A 24,167-nucleotide genomic window follows, 5' to 3' on the forward strand; every position below is an offset into this window, starting at 1 on the left:
GGCCAGACCTCGTCCTAATTCCACTGTGTGGGAAACTGAGGCCGAGGGCAAGGCGGGGACCAGCCCGGCGTGGGACAGGAGGGAGGGTCTGATCCCGGCCTCGAACCCTGGCTTGCGCCTCCCCGAATCCGGAGCCGGGGCCTCTGCCTGGCGGGCGCTGCCCGCGCGTTCCTGGAACTGGGCTGGGCGGAGAAACCAGGGCCTGCGGAGAGGCATTCCTGCCGCCCTCCCCGCCGCCCCGGGCCGTGGGGGGCCTGGCCAAGGTGACCCCGCGGGAGGGAGGCGAGAGGCCCCCGCCCCCTCGGCCGCAGCGACCTCCTCCATCTTCCCGGTCCTCGGGGCTTTTCCTCTGGGCCCGCACGCCCTCCCTCCGGTCACCCGCGCGCCTGCCCCCTCCCCGGGCTTCCCCAAGGGCGGGACATCCCTCCCCCCCCGCCCCCGACATCCCCAGGCCACCTCCGGGCCGTGTCCCAGCGCTGCCCTCGGGCCGGGGCGGGGCGCGGCGGGGGGGGGTACCCGATGATGGGGCCGAGGAGGACGCGCGCCGCCCGGCCGCGGCCCGGCGCCCCCTCACTCCCGGTGCCCGCTCCCCGCGGCCCTGCCGCCCCACCGCCCTCTCTCCCTCCCCTCCCCCGGCCCAGGGCCGGCTCCCGGCCGCCCCCTCCCCCCGACGCGCACGCCCCGCCTGGCAGCTGGCGCCCCGGGCCTGGGGCCGCCGCGGCGAGAGGAGTTTGCTGGGAGGGCGGGCGCGAGGGAACCAGCGGGGGAGGGAGGAGGGAGCAAGGCCGCCCCCCGCGCCCCTCCTCCTCCCCCTCCTCCGAGGCTTGCCCGGCCCTCCTCCCGCCACCTCCCTCCTCCCTCCTCCCTCCCTCTCTAAGACATCCCCGCACGGCCCGGCCGCCGCGGCCACCTTCCCTGCCGGAGCTGCAGATGTGGCGGAGCGGCCGGGCGCCGGGCGGCCGTGCCAGGGGAGCCCGCGCCGCGTGAGCCTCGCGCCCCGGCCCCCGCCCGCCCCGGCCCCTCCCCGCTCGCTCCCCCGCCGCCCCCCGACCGCCGGAGCCCGCAGCCGGGAGCCCGACCGCCCCCGCCGCCGAGGTAGGAAGCCCCGGGGCGTCGCGCCGTGGGGACGGGCATGGGCGGGCGGCGGGGAGGGGGGGTGCTGGGCTGTCGCGCGGGGGCTGCGGGGGGCTGCGGGACCCGAGGGTCGCCTCCTCCTCCCGCGTCCGCGCCTCGCCCCGGGCCATTGTGAGCCCTCGCCGGGGCCCCTGCGCTCGCTCCCTCGCTCCCTCGCTCGCTTGGCTCGCGCGCTCCCTCCCTCGCCGGCTGCCCGGCCCCGTCCCTCCGTCTCTCCGTCTTTCTCCTCCCTCCTTCCCTCCCTCCGTCCGGAGGCCGGGCCGAGCCACGGCCGGGCCCAGGGCGGGAGCAAACTTCGGCGGGGAAGTTGGGCGGCCGCGGTGGGGGCGCGCTGCGGGGTGAGAGGGGGGCCCCCCGGAGCCTGGGCACGAAGTTGTCTGGGGCAGCGGGGCAGCCGCCCCTTCCCACGGCTGCGCCGGGGCTGTTTCTAGGACGGGGTTTGAAAGGTGTCTCCTCCCTTGTCCCGGAAAGTCTCCCCACTGCTGCCACTGGCTAGCCTGGGCCCTTCCTGGGCCGGGGGAGGGAGGCGTCCCTGGGGGTCAGGACAGGGGGTGCCCGCGCGTCAGGACTGGGAGCCGGAGTCCTGTCTGGCACTTGTTCGTCCTCCTCTGCTGTCTGGGTGGAAGCAGAAGAACCTGGCAAAGTGAAGAGGGCAGGGGTATCCAACGGCCTGAAGGAGGGTCTGGAGGGAGTGGGGGAGGGGGTGAGGCAGGTGCATGCCCACGGAAGGAGAGGCCGAGGAAGGGAGATGCTGGCACCCTGCTTCCCTGCAGGCCCCCTGGAATGGGGCTGGAATCCAGGCTGGCACCTGGAGGCCTTGGCACACTGCCCTGGCCAGTCGGGTACTCAGGCCACAGCAGGGCAGCATGCTGCCTCTCCCTCTGTCAGGGAGGGCCCGCCTGGCCTGGCCACCCTGGGGCAGTGATGGTTGCAGGAATCCTGGCCCTGCCCTGGGGCCTGGGAAGCGGGAAGGGATCCTGGGAGGAGCCCTGGGCCCCCAGCCATCACAGCCCGGGATCTTGGCTCTGAAGGGAACGCTTGACACTGAGGGGGCAGCCAGGCCAGCCGGGGACCTGGCCAAGGCCTGGGCTCTTGTGGCTCTTGGTCTAGGCCAGGGCCAGGGCCTGAGCTGTGGTCTTTAGAGGCAGCCTTCCTGAGGGGCTTACATCCTGGAGGGAAGGTGGTGCTTAGCTGAAGCTAGAGAACAGCGAGAGCCACCCTGCTCCCCCAGGGCCTTCCTTAGCTCCCAAGCTCAGGGAAGGGGAAGCTGGCCCCTTCGGCCTGCCCACCCACCCAATCCTCTCCAAGCCCCACTCCTGGTGCCACAGTACCACAGCTGTTCCAGCCCGGCCCACACACCTCTCCCCGTGACCTCGGAGCCTCCCCCTCTGCTCCTCCTTCTCCCCTCTGGGCCGGGGCTGGGCCTCCCAGCTGGCCCTGGCCCACTCTGGGGGAGGGGCTGCACCTGGGGAGCCCTTCCCAGGACACCCCTTTCCAGGCTCCAGCCCAGCCCATTTTACAACCCACCCCCAGCTCTGCTGGGCCCTGTCTGCAACCATCCAGGCAGGAGGCAGTGCCAGGGGGTTGGGGCACAGTTTATGGGGGTTGAGGACCCCTTGGAAGCCGCCCTGTTTTCCTTAGCTCCTTACCCTCCCCCTCCTTTCCGGAGCTGCCATTAGCGCTGACCCTGTGACCCCCAGAGCCTGCCCGCCCTTCCCTGTCTGTGACCTTTGACCTTTGGTGTTAAATCCCTCCAGCTGGGGCTCTTCGGCCCCTGAGTGACCCTGGCCCAGGTCCCCTGGGGGGGCCTCTCCCTACTCCTGGCTCTCTACACAGGGACACCTGCCAGTCCCTCCCTCACTGATGGGGAGGGGGCGCCCCAGGAAGCCAGACAGTGAGTCACCCCACTTCCAGGCACCACTGCTTTTAGAGTCAGTGGCTTTGGGGGATTCGCGAGAGCCAGGCCACAGCCTTGAGGGTGAGTGGGAAAAGCCCCTGGCCTGGGAATCTGATATCCTGGATTTGAGCTTGGGCCAGGCCACCAACTCCCAGGGGCCCTTGGGCCAACAACACCCCCCCCCCCCCACTTTCTAGGTCTCAGTTTCCTCATCCGTAAAACCAAGAGGTCAGACAAGGTGAGCTTCCCGAGCTGGAGTCCATGAGAAGACTTGTTGGTTGGGGGGTACTGAGACGTGGGGTCAGGCCAACAAAAGCCAACTCTCAATCATCCGTGGGTGGAGCCAGCATGAATAACTGGATGCCACAGACATCCAAAAACCTCATTTCAAACAATCGTGTGAACCGCGTCCCCCCAAAGCTTTTGTTGTTTCTAAAAAGCCAGCTGCAGATGGGTATGGCCACAGCAATGTCTTCTGCCCAGGCTCCCCTCGCTGGGAGTGCCCGCGGAGGGCCAGCTGCCCTGCAGGAAGACAAAGCTCTGTCAGGACCCCTCCTTGGGGCCTGTGAGGGGCCCCTGTACCCCTCCCGGCCCCACCTTGCAGCCCCGCACTCCCCTCTCCCCTCCTTCCCTGGCCTGGCCTTGGCCCCAGGCGGTGGGAGTGTCCTCTGCCACCTAATCCTCCCGGGGTCTGAACTGCGGTATAGAAGGAAGAATGTGTTTTCCTGACGACATTTTCCCATGTGCGTTTTCATCTACCCTGACTTGCCTGGAATCCGAATTTCCCACTTGGGCGAGGGGGTGGGGACGGGTGCTGGGCAGAGTTTGGGGCAATCCCAGGATGAGGGAGGGTGGCGACAGCTGTGGCTGGGGGACCAGATGTTGGGGCTGGCGTTTGGGGTGGGGCCCTGGTGCTGGGAGGCACACTGGGGTTTGGTGGGGGAGATGGCCGCTCTGGCTGTCCCCTCCGGCACCGGATGTCTCCCCAGGTTGTGTACCAGGGGAGGCTGTGGAGGCCCCTCACCCAAGCGGGGAGTTCAGCTCGCAGTGGAGAGGCCCTGAGCTGGGCAGAAGAGGGGGAAGAGCCTTTTCTGAGGCTGCAGAGAAGCCTCCCTCTATTCCGGGTTCTTACTGTAAATTTATATTTCACACAGATGATGGAGGCCAGAGGGTGACTGGTGGAAGGTGCTGGGTGGTCCCCCCTTCACCCAGAGGTGGGGAGCGCCCCTGGCTGGTGAGGGGGCAGCTTAGGGCCAGCCAGAAAGAGGCGGCTCTCACTTGCCTGAGTTGGTTCCCTTGTAAAAGGGCCGTAGAGGTGGGTGGCCCAGCCATGTGTCTGGGTGTCACCTCTCTGAGATGGGACACCCGGCCTTTCCCCAGCCTGCCACCCAGCCCGGGTGTGGAGGACCACAGCTTTTGCAAAGCCCATGGTACACATCTGCCCCAGTGAATCAGCGACCCCTGGTGAATCCCCATTCAGATTCAGGTGCGGCCAGGGGTGGGGACTCAGCATTTTCCACCTCCACGTGCTTTGCTGAACAGCCAGGGTTGAAGCTTTGATGCTGGACAGGAAAGGATGTGCTGCTGGGGGTTCCTGTGTAGGGGCGCAGCTCCAAGTAGGCAGACCCTGGTTTCTCTCCGGGGGCCCCAACTCAGCCCTGCAAACCCCTGCTGCACTCCAGCTAATAACAATACCAGCTGAGGTCCCTAGGGAGGCAGGGATGGGCATGCCCACGGGGTCAAGGGATGGAGCAGCATGGGGGGAAGAACTCCCTGAAAAAAATCAGTGCCTTCCAATGGCCCCGGGAAGTTGGCAGGTGTGGACATCTGTCACCTGAAATTGCCCCATCAACCCTGTGAGGAAGATCCATTGATCACTGACAAATGAAGAAACTAAAGCTTAGGATGGAACAGGGCCAGTGGGCATCTGGGCCCAAGCTCCTCGGTCTGCTCTGGCTGGTCTGGGCGATGGTATCTGGTGGTCAGTTTCCCAGCCTGGGATAGGAAGGGATCCTGCTCTTGAGGGGAACCCAAGTGGGCCCCCAAACCCCACCCTTTTCCTGACACGGATCCTGCTGGCCTGAGTTGCAGACTGCTCCATGGAGGTGAGAGGGTCCCTGGCCCTTCTTCCCATTCCAGCTCTGGTGCTGTGGGACCCTCCCCGGGGAGCTCTGGGGGCCTCTACACAGCTGGTCCCCAGGGAGCCCCAGAGCCTGACCTGCCATCCTGGCTAGGATGCTTCTCTCCAAGCGCCCTCAGGCTGGGCAGGGTAGAGGCCTTGGCTCTGGGCATCTTGAGGGGCGGGAGCTCTGGCCTTCCTCTCCTCCTTCCCCTCCCAGATGGGATGGAGGTTTCTGGTTAACTGGTGGTCAGACTGGGAGGAGCCTGGGGGGCACGGAGATGTGAAGTGATTCCAGCATTGGGGTGTGTGTGGGGGGGGGCACTTTCCATCTGCTCCAGCTGCCCCCAGTGGGGGATGGGCAGAGGGACTAGAATCTTCCAGTGCTGTGACTGGGGGTCTGGGGAGAGGCTGGGGCTTCCTCAGGCCCTTTGTCTTCAATGCCTGAGAAGCCAGGTAGTACCCGCCACAGGGGGAGCCCCGTGATGCAGCGTGCGACATGTGTGTGCACACGTACTCCTGCCTTGGCAGATGGCTGCCTGGGGAGGGGACTGACCCAGCCCCCGGCCCCCTCCTCCAGTCATGGCCAAGGGCGGGTGGGAGGCTCCAGAGGCCCCAGGAGACTGCTGAGCTGCCTGAGTCAGCCCTGGGAAAACAATCCTGCCCATCTGACAGAGGGTCTTGTCTCCTTTGCACAAATGCACTCACAGGCTAGTGCCCCACTGGGACCCTGGGAGTCAGAGGGCTGCCGGTGGGGGCTTCTTGGCGGGGGTGGGGACTGAAGCTCAGAGATTTGAGGGCTTGGCCTGGGGTCACTTGGGGTCAGGGAGGGACCGAGGGGGACCGGAGCCCAAGGCTGTCTGGCCCTTGCCCCTGAAATGTCAGTTCAACCTGGGATTCCCCTCAGCTCTACTCCTGCCCGCCCCCCTCCCTGCTCCGCCCCCCCATCCACTGCACAGGCATGAGGGCATGACGTGGGGGCAGCTGCGTCCAGAGGAAGCCTCTCTCCCTCCCTTCTCCCCGTCGTCCATCTGGGTCTGGCTGGCAAGTCCCAGCCCGCCTGAGCCATTTCTCGCCTGGGCCACTCCCTCCTGCATCCAGAGCCCCCCAACCCCCATCCCCACACTTTCAGGCTGACTGCCCCTGAGCTGCGATGTCCCCCTCCCCCCTAGGCTGTGGGCCCTCCATTGTCCTGCCTGTTCTACAAAGCTCCCCCCACCCCAGTACTGCTGGCTGTCTGCCTGCCAGCCCCACCCTCTTTCAGGCCAGGCCCGCAGCACCACCTCAGGACACCTAGTGCTCACCCCGCTGGGTCCTAGGGACCCCGGGCCCCAAGGACCTGGAGCAGGCCAGGCCTGGCAGGGCGCTACCCAGTGGGTGTTTCCTTTTGGGTTTGGAGACTGCCCCCAGGTTCTAGACTTGCTTTGCTGCCAGATGGGACAAGCAGGGGACAGGCGGGGGTGGCAGGGAAGAGGGGCTGTGGGCAGGGGGTGGGAAGGGTAGGGGTGTGGGGCTGGAGTGCAGAGTTCATTGCAGAGCCCCTGCTGGGCCTGGTCGCAGGCTGTTCTTGGGTGGGCTCTGTGCCAGTGCTGGGTGGGAGTGGCAGGAGAGAAGCTGGGGGAACTGGGCCCTACCAGTCATCCCAACTGAACCAGGGCAATGCTGGCCACCCCATCCTTGTCCAGGTCTGCTCCCGGGTCCTTTGCCCTGGACAGGGAGGAAGAGGCCTCTGTGTCCAGGCCCAGTCCCTGCCTTTCACCTTGACCTTGGGCAAGCCACTTCCTTCTTTGGGCCTCAGCCCCTCCATCCCTACCCCCCTCACCCTGCTGGTGGGCACCACAGATGGGTCCATTCATTCAACAGACATTCACTGAGTGCCAGGTGTTTGGGAAAAGCAGAGGGCAGGTGTGATGGTGCTGTTCAGGGACTGGTTAGGGTGCTCAAGCTCCAGCTTACTTTAGGCCAGCCCTCTCCTTTCCTGGATGGGGAAACTAAGGCCCAGAGCTTTGCCCACATCAGATTGGGGCAGGCCGGTTTTCTGGCTCTGAGCCCCCAGCTCTTTGCATCGCTGCCCAGTTCACGATGGTGGAAGGAGTTAGCTCAGCGTGGGGACCGTGGGAAATAGTGCAGTGGTCCGCTGCAGGAGGCCTTCACCGGCTCTAGGACTCCCTTCTTGGAATGAGGCTCTGCATACCAGGTGCCGGAGTAAGTGCTGGGGCCAAAGGTCAGGGGGCAGTGCATAAGACACTCTGTGTGCAGGGCCAGGCATCCAGGGTATGTTCAAGAGCTGGTGACATGGGGCGCCTGGGTGGCTCAGTCGTTGAGCGTCTGCCTTCGGCTCAGGTCATATCCCAAGGTCCTGGGATCGAGCCCCGTGTCTGGCTCCCTGCTCTGCGGGAAGCCTGCTTCTCCCTCTCCCATTCCCCCTGCTTGTGTTCCCTCTCTCGCTGTGTCTCTCTCTGTCAAATGAATAGATAAAATAAAAAAAAAAAAAAAAAAAGAGCTGGTGACATTATGGCATTAGTGAGGACTTGGACCCTGGGTGATCGTGGCAGGCAGACAGGCTGTCGCAGGGCTAGGAACACTTCCCTCAGCAGCATGGGGACAGAAGCAGGTCCTCTGCTCAGCTGTCAGGCACCTGCTGCAAGAGTCTGAGGCTGGAGAGGGTGAATCAGGGAAGACTTGGTGCAGGAAGGGGTAGGAGGGGAGTGGCAGCTGGAGGAGAATATGGGAATGTGGAAGGTTGTGCAGCAGGGCCGGGCACCCAAGAGGTGAGCATCGAGCTCATGGGAGAAAGGGAATCCTGAGAAAGGAGGTGCTGCAGGGGAGAGCTTGAGGACAGGAGCCTCTGGGCTGGAAAGGAAGAGGGTCCTTTCTGTGTAGAGCACTCCATGACTCCCCGGTGCCCTCCAGGTCCTGGCCCAGCCTCCCTCTTGGGCCTCCTCCTCTTCTGAGTGACAGGCAGGTTTGCTGAAGGTCAGCCGAGCCACCCCAGGCCTCTACAGCATTGGGCCCAGAAGGAGTGTGGGCTTTGGAACCTGGCAGTGAACCCCAGATGTGCTACTTACAAGCTCTTGTGACCTTGGCAGGTGACTGAACCCTTCTAAGCCTCGATCTCCCCCTCTGGAAAATGGAGAGACTAGCACCTAATTTGCCAGGGGTGGGGGGGACATGAGGATGAATGGAGATGGTGAGCGGGAGGCAGACTGGCCTGTCTGGCCTGCAGAACAAGTTAGGACCTGATGCCCCAACACTTCACCCCATGTCCCCACTGCTCGGGAGCAGCCCTCTGCCCCCTCCCCCCCCGCCCCCCCACCAGCTGCTCTTGTTCCCCCACTGAGGTCCAGGTGCCTTTCATCCTCATTCATCTGTGGGCCCCCAGGACTGATGGGGTGGAGGGCCTGGTGTTGGAATGCATAACTGAGCGATGGGGTAAACGAGGCAGAGGGAGGGAAGGGCCAAAGTCCAGAGCCCGCCTTGGCCGCCTCTGCTCAGAGTTGGCAGGTGCTGTTCCGTGGGCCTGGTGCTCGTCCTGGGCTGGTGGGAGGGGAGGGCCATGGGCAAGAGCCCCCAGGACTCAGGAGGTGTTCATCTGGTTGTCTTACAGCCTGATTTGGCTGGGCAAGGGCAGCGTTTCCTTCCCTTTGGGGCCTGGGCCTCATCCCTCGTACTCCTCATAACTCCTGGGTCCCAGGCCTGCTGCTGGTCACGTGCTGTGCCCTGTGTGTATGGTGTCTGAGCACAGGTGGGACACAGATTCATTGCCTCTATGTCGCGGTGCCGTGGGGGCCCGCCCATGTCCTGTGGGACACAGGCCGTAGCCTTTGCTCGCCCCAGGGAGTTCTGGCGGAGTGCCCAGCCCTGCCTGTCCGCCCTGAGGGGCAGTGCTGCCTGGCAGGGCCTGGACTGCTCCCGCCGAGGCCTCAGTGGGTGTGTGGCCCTGTCTGGCTCCCCCGAACCCCATGCCAGATCCTCCCAGGGATTTGGGCCGCCTGGGCCTGGCCCTTCCCTTCCCAGTCCGAGGGCGGGTGTGGGGGCTGCTTGGCGGGCTCGCCTCTGGCTGAGGCCCAGGTGCAGGCAGTGCTTAAAGCCCCACGCACCACCTCCCCCCCACCCCCGCCAGCAAGCTGGGCAGACAGGAAAATACCAGACATAGTTGTGCAAAGGTGGCTGCAGGCAGGCAGGCAGTAGGGGGTGGAGGCCGTTGAGATGGGGGCCTAGAAGCCACCAGGCCTAAGGGAGTCCTCTGTGCCAGGCTGGCCCCTGCATCTGGACAGGCACGCGCGTCTGTGTGAGTGTGTGTGTTCGTGTGTGGGCTGGGCCCGTGTGTGAGTCGCTCCTCCCTACCTGGTGTCACTGGGGAAGCCAGGACCGGTGAGGGGTGTGGGCGTGGGGGTGGGGGAGCCAGCTGTGGGCCTTCCAGCTTCAGCACTGCTCAAGTATCTGGGTGACCTTGGCAGGCTAAGTTATTGCATGGGGCACCCCCAGCCCAGGGCCAGGAACAAGAATTCTCGGAGCTACGTCTCCTGCGTGCCAGGCGCTGGGCCAAGCTCTCCCTGTGGGATGTCCCCAATCCCTACCTTGCCCTATGAGCTGGCACCTTACTGTGCTACCTATGTTTCTGACCAAGGCTCCTAGTGGGCAGCAGGGCCCCATCTGAGGCCCCACAGCCAGGGGCGAGAGCACAGGGGCCTGGGACCAACTAGCCTGGCTCTGGGTAGTGCTATCTAAACATGCCCGAGTGGAGGTTCCTGGCACACACCCTTCTTCAGGTGCTGCCCAGCTGAGGGCTTTCCTGAGGACCCCATGGCTGAGGGCAGAGAGCTCAGCCCTGGTTGGGTCACCTGGGGCACTTGCACTCCACCTGGGTGGGGTCTGCTCCGCCCCCCCCCCCCCCCGGGGGACCTGGGGAGGCTCGGGAGGCTGGCTGAGGGCCCATCTTGAGATGGGGGCAGGGCCTGCCTGCAGAGTGAGAGGTTCCCAGGGAAGAACCCCTTGGTCTTACAGGAAGTACGCTGGCCCTGGCCCCTCTCCTGGGACCTGCTGGGCGAGGCCTCAGGATAAGCCCCTCCTCTGGGTCCCGGGAGGAGCCCTGCTCCTTCCAGAGTTGCTCAGAGACTCCAGGGCCTCCCTCCTTTTCTTTGAGCAGTTGAGCTCTAGAAGGTGGCTAGGCTCAGCTGTGGCCACTGCCCAGGACAGCTGATGCCTGAGGCTCTCTGAGGGGCACCAGCTTGTTTAGTTGCACCTTACAATGAAGGCCAGTTGCGCTCAGGTGAGGGGGAGACAGTGGTGTGTGTGGATGCCGTGGGGAGGGTCAGTCCCCCCACCCAGCTGTCCTCACAGCTCCAGACTAGCCAAAGGCTGGACGTGTCAGTGATGGTGACAGTTAATTCAACAAGTTTGACCAAGTACCTACTATGGGCCCAGCATTGTTTCAGTTGCTGAATATTACATAATAATGGGAGACATTAAGAAATCACTGGATGGGGGCACCTGGGCGGCTCAGTCGTTGGGTGTCTGCCTTCGGCTCAGGTCATGATCCCAGGGCCCTGGGGTCAAGCCCCACGTCTGGCTCCCTGCTCAGCGGGAAGCTTCTCCCTCTCCCACACCCCCTGCTTATGTTCCCTCTCTCGCTGTCTCTCTGTCAAATAAATAAATAAAATCTTTAAAAAAAAATCACTGGATGTGTGCATCACCACCCAAAGCCCAGTGAGGAGTTCTTATTACTATTAGGATCATCCCATTTTAGAGGTGAGGACAATGAGACAGGGAGGTGACCTGCCCTAAGTCACATGGGCAGGAAGTGACAGAGCCAAGCTGGAGACCCAGGTGGTCTGACCGTACTTGGACCCCTGCTCTGCTGCCTGCTCAGGAAGGGGTGCGCTGAGAGGATGGGGTCTGCCCCTGCCCGCACCCCTGCCTCTGGCCGCCAGGAGGGTGGAGCTCTTGGCCAGAGCAGGGAGGGAGCCGGAGCAGTTCCCAGGAATGTGGGGCCGTTTGCTTTGGCAGCATATCTGCCCTCGGCTCTCCAAGCCTCCCTGTGGGCCCCCCCCCCTCAGGCTGGCCCCTCCAGCGCCCACCCACTGCCTGCTGCCCCTCCTAGGCTCTGTACCTAGATCCCACAAACCCCTGGGCAGGGAGGGGGTGCCAAGCTGGAGCCCTTTTGCCTGCCCCTCCCCACATCCTTGGGCAAAGGAGGGGCTGATAGTGAACTTGGCTTCTGGACTCACCTGGGCTTGAAATCCAGTTCTGCCACAGACAAGCTGTGTGACCTTGGACAGGTCACTTAATCTCCCTGAGCTTCAGTTGTGACATCTGTAAAATGGGGGTGGCCAGCACCTGCCTTAACAGGTGGTTGTTGGTCCTGTTGTCATGTAATATTCACCTGAGGCTTCCAGCTGGCTTGCTCCCCACCCCAGCGCTCAGTTTCCCCATCTATGAGAACTGCATGTTGATAGCCATGATCCCAGTCACCAAACACCCCTGCACCCACAGAGCACGGGGGAGGCTGGGGACTTACTTCCTCTTTCCATGCGATACCAAGAAAGCCACTGGGCTTTTGAGAGGTGCATCTTGGACCCTTGTCCCCAGGTTCTAGGCTAGGTGAGCCATGGCTGACCAAAGGGCAGTTTCAGGACCACGGGGGCAATAAGGGGTGTCCCTTACATGGCCCCATGCTGCTGTGGGGTGGGCAGGGAGAGCCCCCATCTTACAGAGAGCCCTGTCCTCTCTGCTTCTGGCCAGGAGCCCCTGAGTGCTTCTCAGGGTGGGTATGCCTAGCTGCCCCCCTCCACCTACGCAGGCTGCCCTCCAAGCTCCGGGCCAGCCAGCTGACCTCCCTCAAGCAGGGAAGGAGCGGCTTTATCCAGAGCGGAGTCCAGCCCACTCCCGTGGGTCTGGTGAGCTCGAGCCTCAGTTTCCCCATGTGTACGACAGGGGCAACGACGGCCTCTACTCCCAGTAGGGGTTTTAGAGGGTTCGGAGAATTCCTGGACAGCCGGTGCCTGGCACAGGGTAGGTGTTGGACGCATGCTGAACCCCACCCCACGCCACAGGGCCCCCGCGGAGTCCGTGCGCGGTCCGGACCTCGGTTTCCCCCGCCCCCCGCGCTCGCCCCGCCCGCCGCGGGTGGGCTCGGCCGCCAGGTAGGCCGGGCCAGGCGGGGGCGCTCGCCGGGCGCTGCAGCTGGGGGCCGTCTGCGCGCGGCGGGGCGGGCGCACAATAGCGGCCATTGTCTGGGCCCGGCCGGCGGGGCGGGCGCGGCGGTCGGGGGCCGGGCCCCGGGGTGGGGGGATGGGGGAGCCAGCGCGGCCCACCCTCGGGGTGACCCCCGCCCCCCCGGGACGCCGGCCGGGGTCCCGCGCCCGCCCCGCCGCCCCGGTGGTCCCCGCGCCGCCCCGCTTCCTCCGGCTCCCTGGGCTCTAATTAGTTCCTTTCGCAGCTGGAGCAGCAGCGCGGCGCCCGGCAGCGCGACCCCCTCGGCGCCGCCTCCCCGCCCGCCTGCGGCGAGGGGGTCGCGCCCGACCGCTGCCCCGCCGCGGGCTCCGCTGCAGGTTCGGTTCCGAAGCTCGCCCGCGCCCTCGGAGCCGTGCGCGTCACCCTTCGGAGCGGCCCTGGCCTCCTGGGAAACGCGACGCCCGAGTGTCCCCCTCCCGCCCGCCCCAGCCCGCCTGGGTGTCGGGAGCGTCGAATCGGGTGACGGCGTGGCTGGCCTCCGCAGGTTCCAGGCCCTGCCGCTTTCCCCTCTGGGCCTCCGAGGCCCAGGCGAGTGCCACCCTGGCTGTCGCCTTCCCCCCTTCCCCCAGCCCCGGAACAAGGGGAACAAAGAGCAGAGCCCCGCTTCAGAAATGGCCTCTGCAAGCTGGGGGGTGGGGAGTGGAAGGAGACACCTTGAGGTTGGCCAAGGTCAGGACAGGAGAGAGGTCATGGGGTCTTTCCCCTGGTGTGGGGCCACCTTTCGGAGGACAATTCTGGGTGGGGCTGGCCTGGGGTTGGGGGATGCTGAGAGCTTTTGGGGTGGCTGCTTCTCCCTTTGGGGGAGGCCTGGGCCTCAGGACTGTGTTCTGGGTTCTTCCATCGGAATGAATCCCTGCCTCCCTGGGCAGAAGCCAGTGACAGGAAGTGTGTGTGAGGGGGTTCTCTGCTGGGGACTGGGCCTGCTGATTAAGGGGAGTGCTGGAGTCCCCACTCCCACCTGGGTACTGTGCCTGCCCTGTCCCAGGAAACAGGCTCCTCTTGTGGGGCCTTCCTAGTTGCATGTTGAGGCATGTTTCCTGCAGGTCTTCAGCACAAGGTGACCCAGGGTCTAGGGCTCCTCCCTGGACCCCGTCTGGCCAGGGGTGGAGGAGAGTAGGGCAGATGCCAAAGGAAGTTACCTGGACAGTGTTGCCAATCAAAGTGTCAGTTTGAATTCCCAGTTCCCAGACCATCCTGCCCGCATGGTCCCCTTGTCTGGAAGGTCCAGTTGGGAGTGGGGGATGGAGGCTGTGGGGAGGCCTGTGGCCCTAGGCCAGCTGAAGGACCAGGCCACCAGCCCTTCCTGGCTCCTGAATTCTTAATCAGCATAAATATTTACTTCCTTCCTCCCCTTCTAGGCTCCCAGCACAGAGGAGCTTCAGGGAGGTTGGACTGGGCCTGTGTCTAAAAATAAACAGGTGGAGGGACAGGCAGACAGACAGACATTACTGGGAGAGGGGGGTCAGGCAGAGGGCAGCTCCCTGCCCAGCCAGAGGGAGAGTGGAAGGGGCCCAGGTCCATCCATCACTGTCACCCACCCACCTGCCCGCCTTGGGTCTGGAACTCCTGAAGGGCAGGGTGGCAGCCTGATCCCACTTGCATCGCCGGGAGCGCCTGGTCCATGCGTGGCCTGGGGGGCAAATCCAAACAGATCTGACTGCTTCCACCTGATGCAGTTTAACTGGGACAAGTCAGGTCACAGACAGGGTCCCACGACCAAGTGTAGCTGCCCCTCCTTGGGCTCCAATATTTTAGCCATGTGCTGGTAGGGTCTTGGGATGTCCTCGAAGCAGAGGATCCTAACTGAGGTAGGGGACTGCCTCGTTCCCTGTGTGCTTGGAGGGTCTTGGCAGAAGGAGAGCTTGTCAGGGGAGATGGATGGGCCAGGACTTGGGACCAGAGAAAATTGTTTATAATGTTGCTGAGGTGCATGGCCTGGAAAAAAGATGAGTGGGGACATAAGGGCTGTCTTCCTCCTTCCAGCTCCATGAAGCAGCTCTGCATACATGGGAGGCACGTGCGCGTGTACGCGTGTGCGTGCACACATGCACACACAGCTGAGATGTATGATCATTTACCATGTGGTGGTTACAGGGGTGTTCTGTTTTAAATTATGAAAACGTGGATTTGGTGAATGACATGGACTATCTCATGGTGTTGGCTTGTTTATCGGGTAGATTTTCAGGGTGTAATCATCTCAATTAGCAAATGCAAGGATACACTTTGACCACATGTGGAAAGGTTGCCCCTGGAAAAAGTTTGAGTTTGGAATAGTTGACCTTGCTCTTGGGTCATTTGAATGTGAAGAAACTCACACCATTGAGAAGTGTTAAGGAACCATGAAAATACCAGCATGAGAACTTGTAATAAAAGAATATCATCACCACTGAAAAAAAAATGATGTATACATATATTTCATTAACCACCCGAGCTGGTCCACTTCCCTCCAACCCTGTCCCTGGCCGGCCTGGCTGGGCCACAGTCCCCAGCTGCCCCCTGGTGGCAGCCCAGACCCCTCTGACTCCCCGGGCCTATGGGCACCTCTCTTCTGGGCCTCACCTGGGAGGCAAGGCCCCCTGCCTGCACCCCCATCCCTTGGGCCAGGCTCTGCACAGCTCGCCTGAGGCAAGGTCGCAGCCTCCTTCCCTTGCAGGTGACCACAGCTGCCTGGGAAGCCCGACACAGCGAGCCCTTGGTGATCAGGAGCTGAGAACCACTAATGGCTACCTTGGAAGACACTCGTTGCTCTTTTGGTCTGGTTTTGGGTCCTCAGGCTCAAACCAGGCATGTGATCCCGAGCACGACTTTCCACTTGGTCAGAAATGACCTTTGGGACTTGGCTGACCAGTTCCAGGGAGATCTGGCTTTGAAGCTGGTAGCTCTGCCACTTCTTAGCTCTGTGACCTGAGGCAGTGTCTCTAAAACTCAGTTTCATGGCAAAATGGACTCTCTGAGCTTTGCCTCCAGAAAAGACTTGAGGGCAGTGGATGTAGAAGCTCTTAGTAGGTGTTTGGCGCTCCTCATGTGACCCGGGGCCAGAGCCAGAGGGTCCCCCTTCCCAAGGAGACAGCGCTCATGCTGCCGCACATCCTCTCCTGACGGCTTCCGTGGGTGCAGCCTGAGAAGCCTGAGGTCACAGTGTCACAGCACAGCTCCTGTCCTCCCCCAGGTTCCTGCCTGAATACCAGCTTGGGAGCTCCCCACTGCCTGCAGCCACCTCCGACCAGCCCCCCATCACCATGCACTCCTTGGACGAACCGCTCGACCTGAAGCTGAGCATCACCAAGCTCCGTGCGGCGAGAGAAAAGCGGGAGAGGACGCTGAGTGTGGTCCGGCACCGGGCTCTGCACAGGGACCTCGGCCTGGTGGATGACAGCCCCACCCCGGGCTCTCCGGGCTCCCCGCCCTCAGGTACAGCACCCCGGGCAGGGGGGGGGTGGGGGGGTCTCAGGCCCTGATGGAGCCGTGGCAATGGGAAGAACGTCCAAGGTGTGTCCCCGAGGATGTAAGCAAGCCCCTTGCAGCTTTCAGCTTAGAGCTAGAGCTCTGTCCATTTATCCTCCCAGCAGTTTGTCTCTGGAGGTGACCTTGTCCCTGGGGGGAGGCAACTGACCTGCCCCGTTCATGAAGCTGGCCCAGCAGAGCCAGGATTCAAACTAGGCCTCAGGGAGGACATGGAGGCGCTGGTAAGGGGGAGCAGGGGATTCACAAGCGGTGACCGAGGCCCTGTGACCCAACTCCTGGGCTTTGAGGCAGCGTGGCTGGTCAGTCAGGTCCGTGCAGACTGGGGACTGAGCCCAGCAAGTGCCTCTCAGCAGGTGCTTGGGGCTCAGGACTTCCACTCTGCCTCCTCTGGACCCTGAAAACCAGACCCACCATGTCTGAGCTAGAAGGCTCTGGAAGCAGCCTGGCCCAAACCCCTCCTGTTACAGAAGGGCGCAGCGAGGCAGGAAGGGCCCAGGACAAGTCAGAAAGTCAGAAAGGTCCCTACCTGCCAGGGTGACAGCAAGCCAGGAGCCTGGCTTCAAGTTCCTGTTCAGTGGGTACTTTCCACTCCCTGTCTTACCCAACGGCTGAGCTCTCATGGTGGCAAAGATTCCATTTGTCACTTGTACAGGCTGCTGCTCAGATGCTTGGGGTTCCAGAGTGGTCTGGGGGTGTGGCTGGTATCTGTTTTCAGGATTCGGAGGACTCCCAGCTCCAGCACCCCTGAATAGTGCTTCTCCCTTAGGCTTCCTGCTGAACCCCAAGTTCCCTGAGAAGGTAGAGGGACGCTTTTCAGCGGCCCCCCTGGTGGACCTCAGCTTGTCACCGCCGTCTGGGCTGGATTCCCCCAATGGCAGCAGCTCGCTGTCCCCTGAGCGCCAGGGCAACGGGGACCTGCCTGCAGTGCCCACTGCCCCGGTAAGGAGGGAGTGCGGGTTCTGGAAAAGAGGTGTATTGGTTTCCTGGAAAAGACCATAAACTGGGTGGCTTAGAACAACAGAAATGTATTATTCTGTCATAGTTCTGGAAGCGAAAGTCTGAAGTCAAGGTATTGACAGGGCTGTGCTCCCTCCGAAGGCTCTGGGCAAGAATCTTTCCTCACTTCTTTCCAGCTTCTGGTGGCTCCCAGTGTCCCCTGTCTCATAGCAGTGTCATTCCAATCTCTACCCCCGGTGCCACCTTGCCTTCCTGCCTCCATATATCTCTGAGTTCAAATCTCCCTTTCTTTTATGAAGACATCCATCACTGGATTTAGTTCTCCCCAACCCCATATGACTTTTTTTTTTTTAAGGGAGAGAGAGAGCAGGGGTGGGGGCAGAGGGAGAGGGAGAGAATCTTAAAAGCCGGCTCTATGCCCAGCGTGGAGCCGAAGCCGGGTTTGATCTCACGACCCTGAGATCATATCCTGAGCTGAAATCAAGAGTCAGACACTTAGCAGACTGAGCCACCCAGGCACTCCCAGTAAGGCTTCTTAACTTGATTGCATGTGCAGAGACCGTATTTCCAACTAGGGTTACACCCAGAGGTACAGGAAGTTGGGACTGGGATAACTCAACCTGCCACAGGAGGAGACAGAGGGGGTGTGGGCCTCCTGGCCCAGCGGGGAGCACTGACCCACTCTGCCCCCCTGTCCCCCAGGACTTCCAGCCACTGCGCTATCTAGATGGCGTCCCTAGTTCCTTCCAGTTCTTCCTGCCTCTAGGCTCCGGGGGGGCCCTGCACCTGCCTGCTTCCTCCTTCCTCACCGCCCCCAAGGACAAGTGCCTCTCACCAGAGCTCCCCCTGCCCAAACAGCTGGTGTGTCGCTGGGCCAAGGTGAGTGGGGGGCCAGGAACGGGGGGCCAGGGCCGGGGTGGGCGGCCCCACGAAGACTCAGAACCCTCCCCGGCCCCACAGTGTAACCAGCTCTTCGAGCTCCTGCAAGACCTGGTGGATCATGTCAATGACTACCATGTCAAGCCTGAGAAGGACGCAGGGTACTGCTGTCACTGGGAGGGCTGTGCCCGCCATGGCCGAGGCTTCAATGCCAGGTGAGGGAGGGCGGGGGGGGGGCTCGAGGAGGGCGGGGGGGGGGCTCGGGTGTCCGGCGAGCTGCGTCGAGCTCCCCTGTGCCCTCCCTGGAGCAGGTACAAGATGCTCATCCACATCCGCACACACACCAACGAGAAGCCGCACCGCTGCCCCACCTGCAGCAAGAGCTTCTCTCGCCTGGAGAATCTGAAGATCCACAACCGCTCGCACACAGGTGAGCAGCTGGGTGGCGGAGAGGTGAGGGACGCGTCCCTTCTCGAGTGCCACTTCTGGGGGGCACCCCTCACTATCCACTCCTGGAGCATGGACACATCTCCCTGCGTGGCATCAGCACCGCTGTCGTGTGATCGACCGACGGATGCCGCCTGTAAGGCGCGTGCTTGTGCCTCGCTGTGCTCAGCACACGGTGGGGCCAGCTCTGGTGACAGAGCCACACACCTAATTTTAAATTTCCTAATCGCAAAAAAAAAAAAAAAAAAATCCAAATTGCCGCATTAAAGAAAGGACAAAGGAATAGGTGAAATGAATTGTAATACACATTTTCTTGAATCCAATATATTAAAAAGCGATCAGTGAGACGCTGGAATTAATCTTGTGCAAAGTCTGGAATCACAGTCTGGGGAGTATGTTTCCCCTCACTTGCAGCACATGTCAGTGTGGGCCAGCCACACTTCAAAGGTGCACCGAGAGTGGCTACCAGACATTTAGTCAGTCTGGAGGCATTTTGCTGCACCAGGACCAGATACAGCGGAGCGGGCATTCCTGCAGTGCTTACTGTGGGCCCCCTCCCAGCAGGGGCTTCCCGGAAGTATGTAAGCAGATTTGTGGTCCTGCCTGTTGAAGTGGTCGCTGTCATCCCCAATCGAGCACAGGACTGAGGCCAGAGGCACACAGTCAGGCCAGAGCAGAGCAGGGGGTGACCGGGTGGGCTTCTCAGTGGCTGTGCCCCGCTGTCCCCACCTGGGATCAGATCTCGTGCCGGGTGCTGGGAAGACCATCCCCCACATCGGACAGTCCGTGATCGCAGGGGGATCTTGGTCCAGGGTGAGGGGCCTGGGGCGGCCCGGGGTGGGGCTGGGGCTAGGAGCCCGGGCTGCAGAGAGGCCCCTCATGCCCCGCTCCACCCCGCAGGTGAGAAGCCCTATGTCTGCCCCTACGAGGGCTGCAGCAAGCGCTACTCCAACTCAAGCGACCGCTTCAAGCACACACGCACACACTACGTAGACAAGCCCTACTACTGCAAGATGCCCGGCTGCCACAAGCGCTACACAGACCCCAGCTCGCTGCGCAAGCACATCAAGGCCCATGGCCACTTCGTGTCTCACGAGCAGCAAGAGCTCCTGCAACTGCGCCCACCCCCCAAACCACCGCTGCCCACCCCCGACGGCGGCCCCTATGTCAGCGGAGCCCAGATCATCATCCCCAACCCTGCTGCCCTTTTTGGAGGCCCCGGCCTGCCTGGCCTGCCCCTGCCCCTGGCCCCTGGCCCCCTTGACCTCAGTGCCCTGGCCTGCGGCAATGGCGGGGGCGGTGGGGGAGCGGGGGGCATGGGCCCCGGGCTGCCGGGCCCCGTCTTGCCCCTCAATCTGGCCAAGAACCCGCTGCTGCCCTCACCCTTTGGGGCTGGTGGACTGGGCCTGCCTGTGGTCTCCCTCCTCGCTGGCTCCGCTGGCGGCAAGGCCGAGGGGGAGAAGGGGCGTGGGGCAGTGCCAGCCAGGTCTCTGGGCATGGAGGGCCGCAAGACGCCCCTGGAGAGGACTGAGAGCAGCCGCTCCCGGCCAAGCCCTGACGGACTCCCCCTGCTGCCAGGCACCGTGCTGGACCTGTCCACGGGTGTCAACTCAGCAGCCAGCAGCCCAGAGGCACTCGCTCCTGGTTGGGTGGTCATCCCGCCGGGCTCCGTGCTGCTCAAGCCAGCCGTGGTGAACTGAACCCGCCTGCAGGATGGCTACCCGCAGCCCAGCTAGCAGCTCCCGGCCCTGCCCCGACGAACGGAAACTCTTCTGCGAAATAGCAATAATGTCCTCCTGCCCCCGGGGCCCGCCCTGTGTCCCCCAGGCGGACCCAGCCCCAGACAAGCTGGGCAGCAAGGATGGTGCTAGAAGGTCATTGGTGGTGTCCCAGGCTCTGGAGGGGAGCTGGTCCTGCCAGCCAGGGAGAGCCGTGCTCCTGGGTGCTGAGGCCTCACTCACCTCTGGCCCTCCCCCTGCCCTGTCCTCCACCTAGCCCTCAGTAGCCCCCCACCCGCCCTGTGACTCCCTCAACCAGTTGCCAGCCTGGGTAGGGCGCCCTCCCTCCCTGCCTTGCCCACCTGCCAGCCATGTCCCCATCCTGCCTAGCCTCTCTGGGCCCCTGCTCTGGGGGCTTCTTGGACCCCTTTCCCTCTGGCCCACCCTCCAGAGGGAGAGCAAGACAGACGCAGGCAAAGCCACAGGAAGAAGCCACCTTATCCCTATGACAAGGCGCCTCCAAACTCAGAGAGGGAGGCCCGCTCTGCCAGCTGCCCCCCCCCCCCCCCACTAGCCCGTCCAAAAACAGCCAGCACTACCTGAGGGTTGGCCCCTCTCTGGGCCGGATGCTCTCCCAAGTGAGGGGACTGTGACCGCTCACCTGCCCCTTCGCTGCTGGGCCTTCTCCCTCTATTTTCAGGGAGCCCCGGGAGTGTGGGTAGTGGAGCCCTGAGCGAGGAGGGGAGATGCCAGGACCCTGGGCCTTCGCTTGGCTCAGGGAACAGGTGGGGCAGGACCTGGCCTGGGGTGGTGCCACTCTGCACAAGGGACTACGGTGGCTTGCAGGGTGTCATGAGGTGGGAGGCTGGCTGGGGACAACCCCAGGCTGGGACACAGCTCCCATTCTGGGGGTGCCAAGTCACAGCCAGCACACAGGGGAGGGAGGGCTCCAGGCCAGGGCTGGGCATGGGAGCTTTGCAGAGGCCATGGACTGAAAGCCCTGGGCTTGGGGGGTGAAGCAAACAAGGATGGCCGTGGGAGGGCCCAAGCCCTCTGCCTGGGAAGGGGAAGCTGGAGGAAGGAGCCTGGGTTTACGACATGGCTGTTTGCTTTGGCTTTCCCCTGTTGAGCCGGTCCTAGAGGTGTCCCCAACCCCTGCCCACCACCTCCCCCGTGGCACAGGCCGGAATAAGCTAAGAATGCCAGTGTCCACGTGCCCCACCACCCACTGCCCAGTTCCACCAGGCTCTGGGGCCGCAGCATTATGCTTCCCCTCACCCTGAGCCCTCGCTGTTCCCTCCCTGGAGGTGGCCTGGTGCCATTTGGGAGGTGCTGGCCCCCGCAGTCAGGACTCCTGGCGCCTTGGCCACACGACCAAGCACTCCATTTCCCCTGCTGTAAGACAGGGAGCTGCAGGCCAGCAGTGGGGTCGTCAGCAGCCCTGCGGCCTTCACCGTTGCCTGGACTGCCCCTCTTTCCTAGAGGGGTCACCCTGCCTGGGCCTGCCCTGACAGAGCCTGGCGGTGCTGGCTCTGCCCCTTGAAGGGGCTGTGAGCAGAGCAGGAGGGAGCTGGTCTCCTTTCTTCGGGCCCCACCCAGGACCCAGGCCTTAAGTCCCCAGTTGGGGGTGAGGGCTCTGAGACTCAAGCCCAGGGAGCAGAGGAACAGGGCACTGGAAGGCGACATTAGCTCAGCATGTGACTCGGTGATAGACCAAGCTCGGAAGGGCTGGTATATGTGTTGTTGTTGTGGGTTTGTTGTTGCACATTCCAGGATATCAGTATTTTAACAGGTTCTAAGTGCCTTTCTATCGTAGCTTATGTTTTTCCTCCTCTTGGCTCCATTGCTGTTAGCATAGAGTTTAAAAAAGAAAAAAAAGAGATAAGCTAATGACTATAACAATATATTCCTCCATGTGAGAGGAAGTTTATAAAGAAACAATAAAAGTCAGTTGCAAAGATGGTTTCTGTCTTGGCTGTGCCGTGAGCGGAGCCACCCTGCTCGAGAACCCCAACCGTCCTGTGCCTGGTATGGGTTGCCCACCCCCAGAATGCGGCACTCAGAGGCCCTGTTCCAGGGCTTCCTTCCAACCCGGGGGCTGCCACAACTGCCAGGTCTGCTGCTAGGAGGGGGCGGGTGCCAAGGGGGCGGAGATGGAAGATTCTGGACAAAGCATCATGGGTTCAGGTCCTCACCCTGCTACTACCTGCTGTGACTTTCGTGAGTGCCTTTGCTCTGGGGGAGACACAACTCCCTGGCCTCAGTCCAACGAGAGTCTGGCGAAGGCTTCTCTTTCCCGGCCGCACTGGAGCATTCCACCCAGATTCCAGAGATGCTAGAGCGAAACCCAGCTCGGGGAAAGGCAGCCTGTGGCAGAGCTGGGGGCGCAGGGCTCTGTATCCGGTGGGAAGGGTAAGGGAGACCTGAGGACGGTGAGGCTGCAGGAGGGGCCTGGTGTGGGGGCCGTGAGGGCAGGAGTGGCTGCAGCCGGTCCGGGGCAGCTCAGCAGGCAGGGATGGACTGGCTGGCTCCTGGCCAACCTCACCCACCCCAGCCCTGCGGGGTGTCAAGGGCGTGTTAACAGGGATGCAGTGCCGCTGCCGCCCCCTCCCTGCTGGCAGAAGAGAGGCCCACCTGCTGGAATCTGGATGTGTGCACTGAGAAATGCGGAGAAGACATTTATTACCAAACTATAAATTAGAGGAGGTGGGCAGGGTGCAGTAGGACGAGCTGAGTGGTCACGTTTTGGGCATCTGTTCCTTCTCTCTGTTCTCCTGGGCCTGGATCCTGAGCTCCTCCTGCAGGCGCTCCCAGGCTCGGACCACCTGGGGAGGGAGTTAGAACCAGGCAGGGCAGTGAGTAGGATGGGCCTCTGCCCTTCCCAGACTCCGAAGAGCAGTGGGCAGGTCTGAGCTAACAGCCTGGGAAACACAAGTGCCCCCTTTACCAGTGCCCAGCATTCCCAGGGGGACAAGGCCCAGGCACACACCACTGTCCACCAGCTAGTGGTCCTGTTCCCTCAAAGCCATGGCTGCGGGGAGGGCCACTGTCCAGGGTGACACAGGGCCCAGGCCAATTCAGCCCAACCAGCCAGGCCCTGTGAAGCTGAAGGAATGGCAGTTTAGGGGGGCCTCCCTGAGGCTGGGGCACCAAGGACGGGCCCGGCACACCTTCCTGCCTGCCAAGTTCTGAACTGCCTAGGAATGAAGGATCCCCAGTGAGAAGAGGCGCCTTGGCTTGCCCCACTCCCAGCATCAAAGAGCACTCACCTTGGACTGCAGGTAGAAGGAGCCACCCACGGATTTATCGTTCACCTTGAATAGGTGTTCGTAGTTCTGCAGGGGAGGGGAGACGGTGAGAGGGTGTGCGGTCTCGGGGTTACAGAGGCAGGGGAAGCTAGGAAATGACAAAGAAGGAAAGCCAACGGGTTCAACCCTGATGCCCCGTGTGTCCCACTATGCAACCCCGGAAGTCACTGTCACTGCTCGAGGACAGAGAAGTGGACAGGTGCCCACGGGGGGAAGGGGCTCTGTCTCTGCCACCGCTGGCCTCAGGCCTAGAAACGAAGGAGTGACAAGCAGCTCCCACAACTTGGGAGTCCAAGCTGGGTGCAGCCACAGCCTCCACACCTGCCTCTTTCCGCCAGGCCACCCTCACTCCTCCTGATCCTGGTGGCCTGACCCCTCAGCCTGCCATTCTGGTCTGCCCAGGCAAGACCGGTCTTAGAGCCAGCCTGGTAGTCTCACCTTCTGGATCTCCTCGGGGCTCAGCTTGGAGACATTGAGAATCTGCTGGGCCTCCTGGAGGCTGAGGCCAGACAGGTTGGAGGCAGCTGCAGACTGGTGTCCAGCACGTCCTCGAGCATCAGCTGCTGCCCGGCTGGCTGTGTGGATACCGGGGTGAGTGCTCAGCCCTCAGCGGCCCAAAGGTTCCCCTGGGCCTTCCACGTGGGCAGTTCAGCCCACCAGGTGGCATGGGAGAAGACACACGCAGGGACCAGGGGCATCCCTTCTCCAGGAGTGGGTTTTTTGGGGGGACTGGATGGGGAACATATGAAGTGAGGACTGACCCCACTGGAGGACAGGGGCAGGTTCTGGTCCCCAAGACCATGAGATATCCCTCTTCTCTCCCCTACCCCCTCATCCCAAGTGACAGCAAGTTGGGGAGCTTGAGGCTACAATAGGAAGTAGGATGAAGCTATAGGTAGGAAGAGGCAGTAACAGCTCAGTTGAGACCTGGCTGCCCACCAGCTACCTAGGCCACAAAGCAGGTGGTTCAGGTGACCTCTTCCCTTTCAATGGCCCTAGAATCAGGA

General features: G+C 62.6%; 2 protein-coding genes across 11 annotated transcripts in view; one reads left to right on the forward strand and one right to left on the reverse strand.

Moving 5' to 3' along the window:
* The first annotated feature begins 949 nt into the window (after positions 1-949).
* On the forward strand, positions 950-21,813 carry GLIS2 (GLIS family zinc finger 2). Of its 2 annotated transcripts, none has more exons than XM_054507468.2 (7): positions 950-1,095; positions 15,556-15,797; positions 16,618-16,790; positions 17,511-17,687; positions 17,769-17,902; positions 17,996-18,117; positions 19,035-21,813. In XM_054507468.2, exons 2-7 carry the CDS (start codon positions 15,626-15,628, stop codon positions 19,832-19,834), a joined length of 1,578 nt encoding a protein of 525 aa, XP_054363443.1. In that variant the 5' UTR covers positions 950-1,095; positions 15,556-15,625; the 3' UTR covers positions 19,835-21,813. The 2 variants fall into 2 exon arrangements, with proteins under 2 accessions (XP_054363443.1, XP_045730791.1); XM_045874835.3 differs by having other exon boundaries at positions 952-1,095; positions 17,999-18,117.
* Positions 21,814-22,517: 704 nt separating this feature from the next.
* The window catches only part of CORO7 (coronin 7), a 67,181-nt gene continuing 65,531 nt past the window's right edge, over positions 22,518-24,167 (reverse strand). For 6 of the 9 annotated variants that reach the window (XM_064592471.1, XM_064592468.1, XM_064592469.1 and 3 more), the window contains 3 exons: positions 23,599-23,735; positions 23,122-23,187; positions 22,518-22,677 (listed from right to left, as the gene is read on the reverse strand). In XM_064592471.1, coding sequence (XP_064448541.1) covers positions 22,591-22,677; positions 23,122-23,187; positions 23,599-23,735 — 290 coding nt within the window. In that variant the 3' untranslated portion in view covers positions 22,518-22,590. Of the gene's footprint in view, positions 22,678-23,118; positions 23,249-23,598; positions 23,736-24,167 lie in introns of those variants that run through there. The other 3 variants (XR_010411821.1, XR_010411820.1, XM_064592470.1) reach the window with 2 other exon arrangements.

This window comes from Mirounga angustirostris, unplaced genomic scaffold (assembly GCF_029215605.1).
Source record: "Mirounga angustirostris isolate CCGP_5_RB_7025 unplaced genomic scaffold, mMirAng1.0.hap1 SCAF_5, whole genome shotgun sequence".
NCBI classification, from domain to species: domain Eukaryota; kingdom Metazoa; phylum Chordata; class Mammalia; order Carnivora; family Phocidae; genus Mirounga; species Mirounga angustirostris.

Coding starts and splice junctions, on each gene's coding strand:
- GLIS2 (XM_054507468.2), top strand. CDS start 15,626: ATGCACTCCTTGGACGAACCGCTCGACCTGAAGCTGAGCATCACCAAG. Junction 15,798..16,617: donor TCCGGGCTCCCCGCCCTCAG/GTACAGCACCCC, acceptor CTTCTCCCTTAG/GCTTCCTGCTGAACCCCAAG. Junction 17,903..17,995: donor GGCCGAGGCTTCAATGCCAG/GTGAGGGAGGGC, acceptor CCCTCCCTGGAG/CAGGTACAAGATGCTCATCC.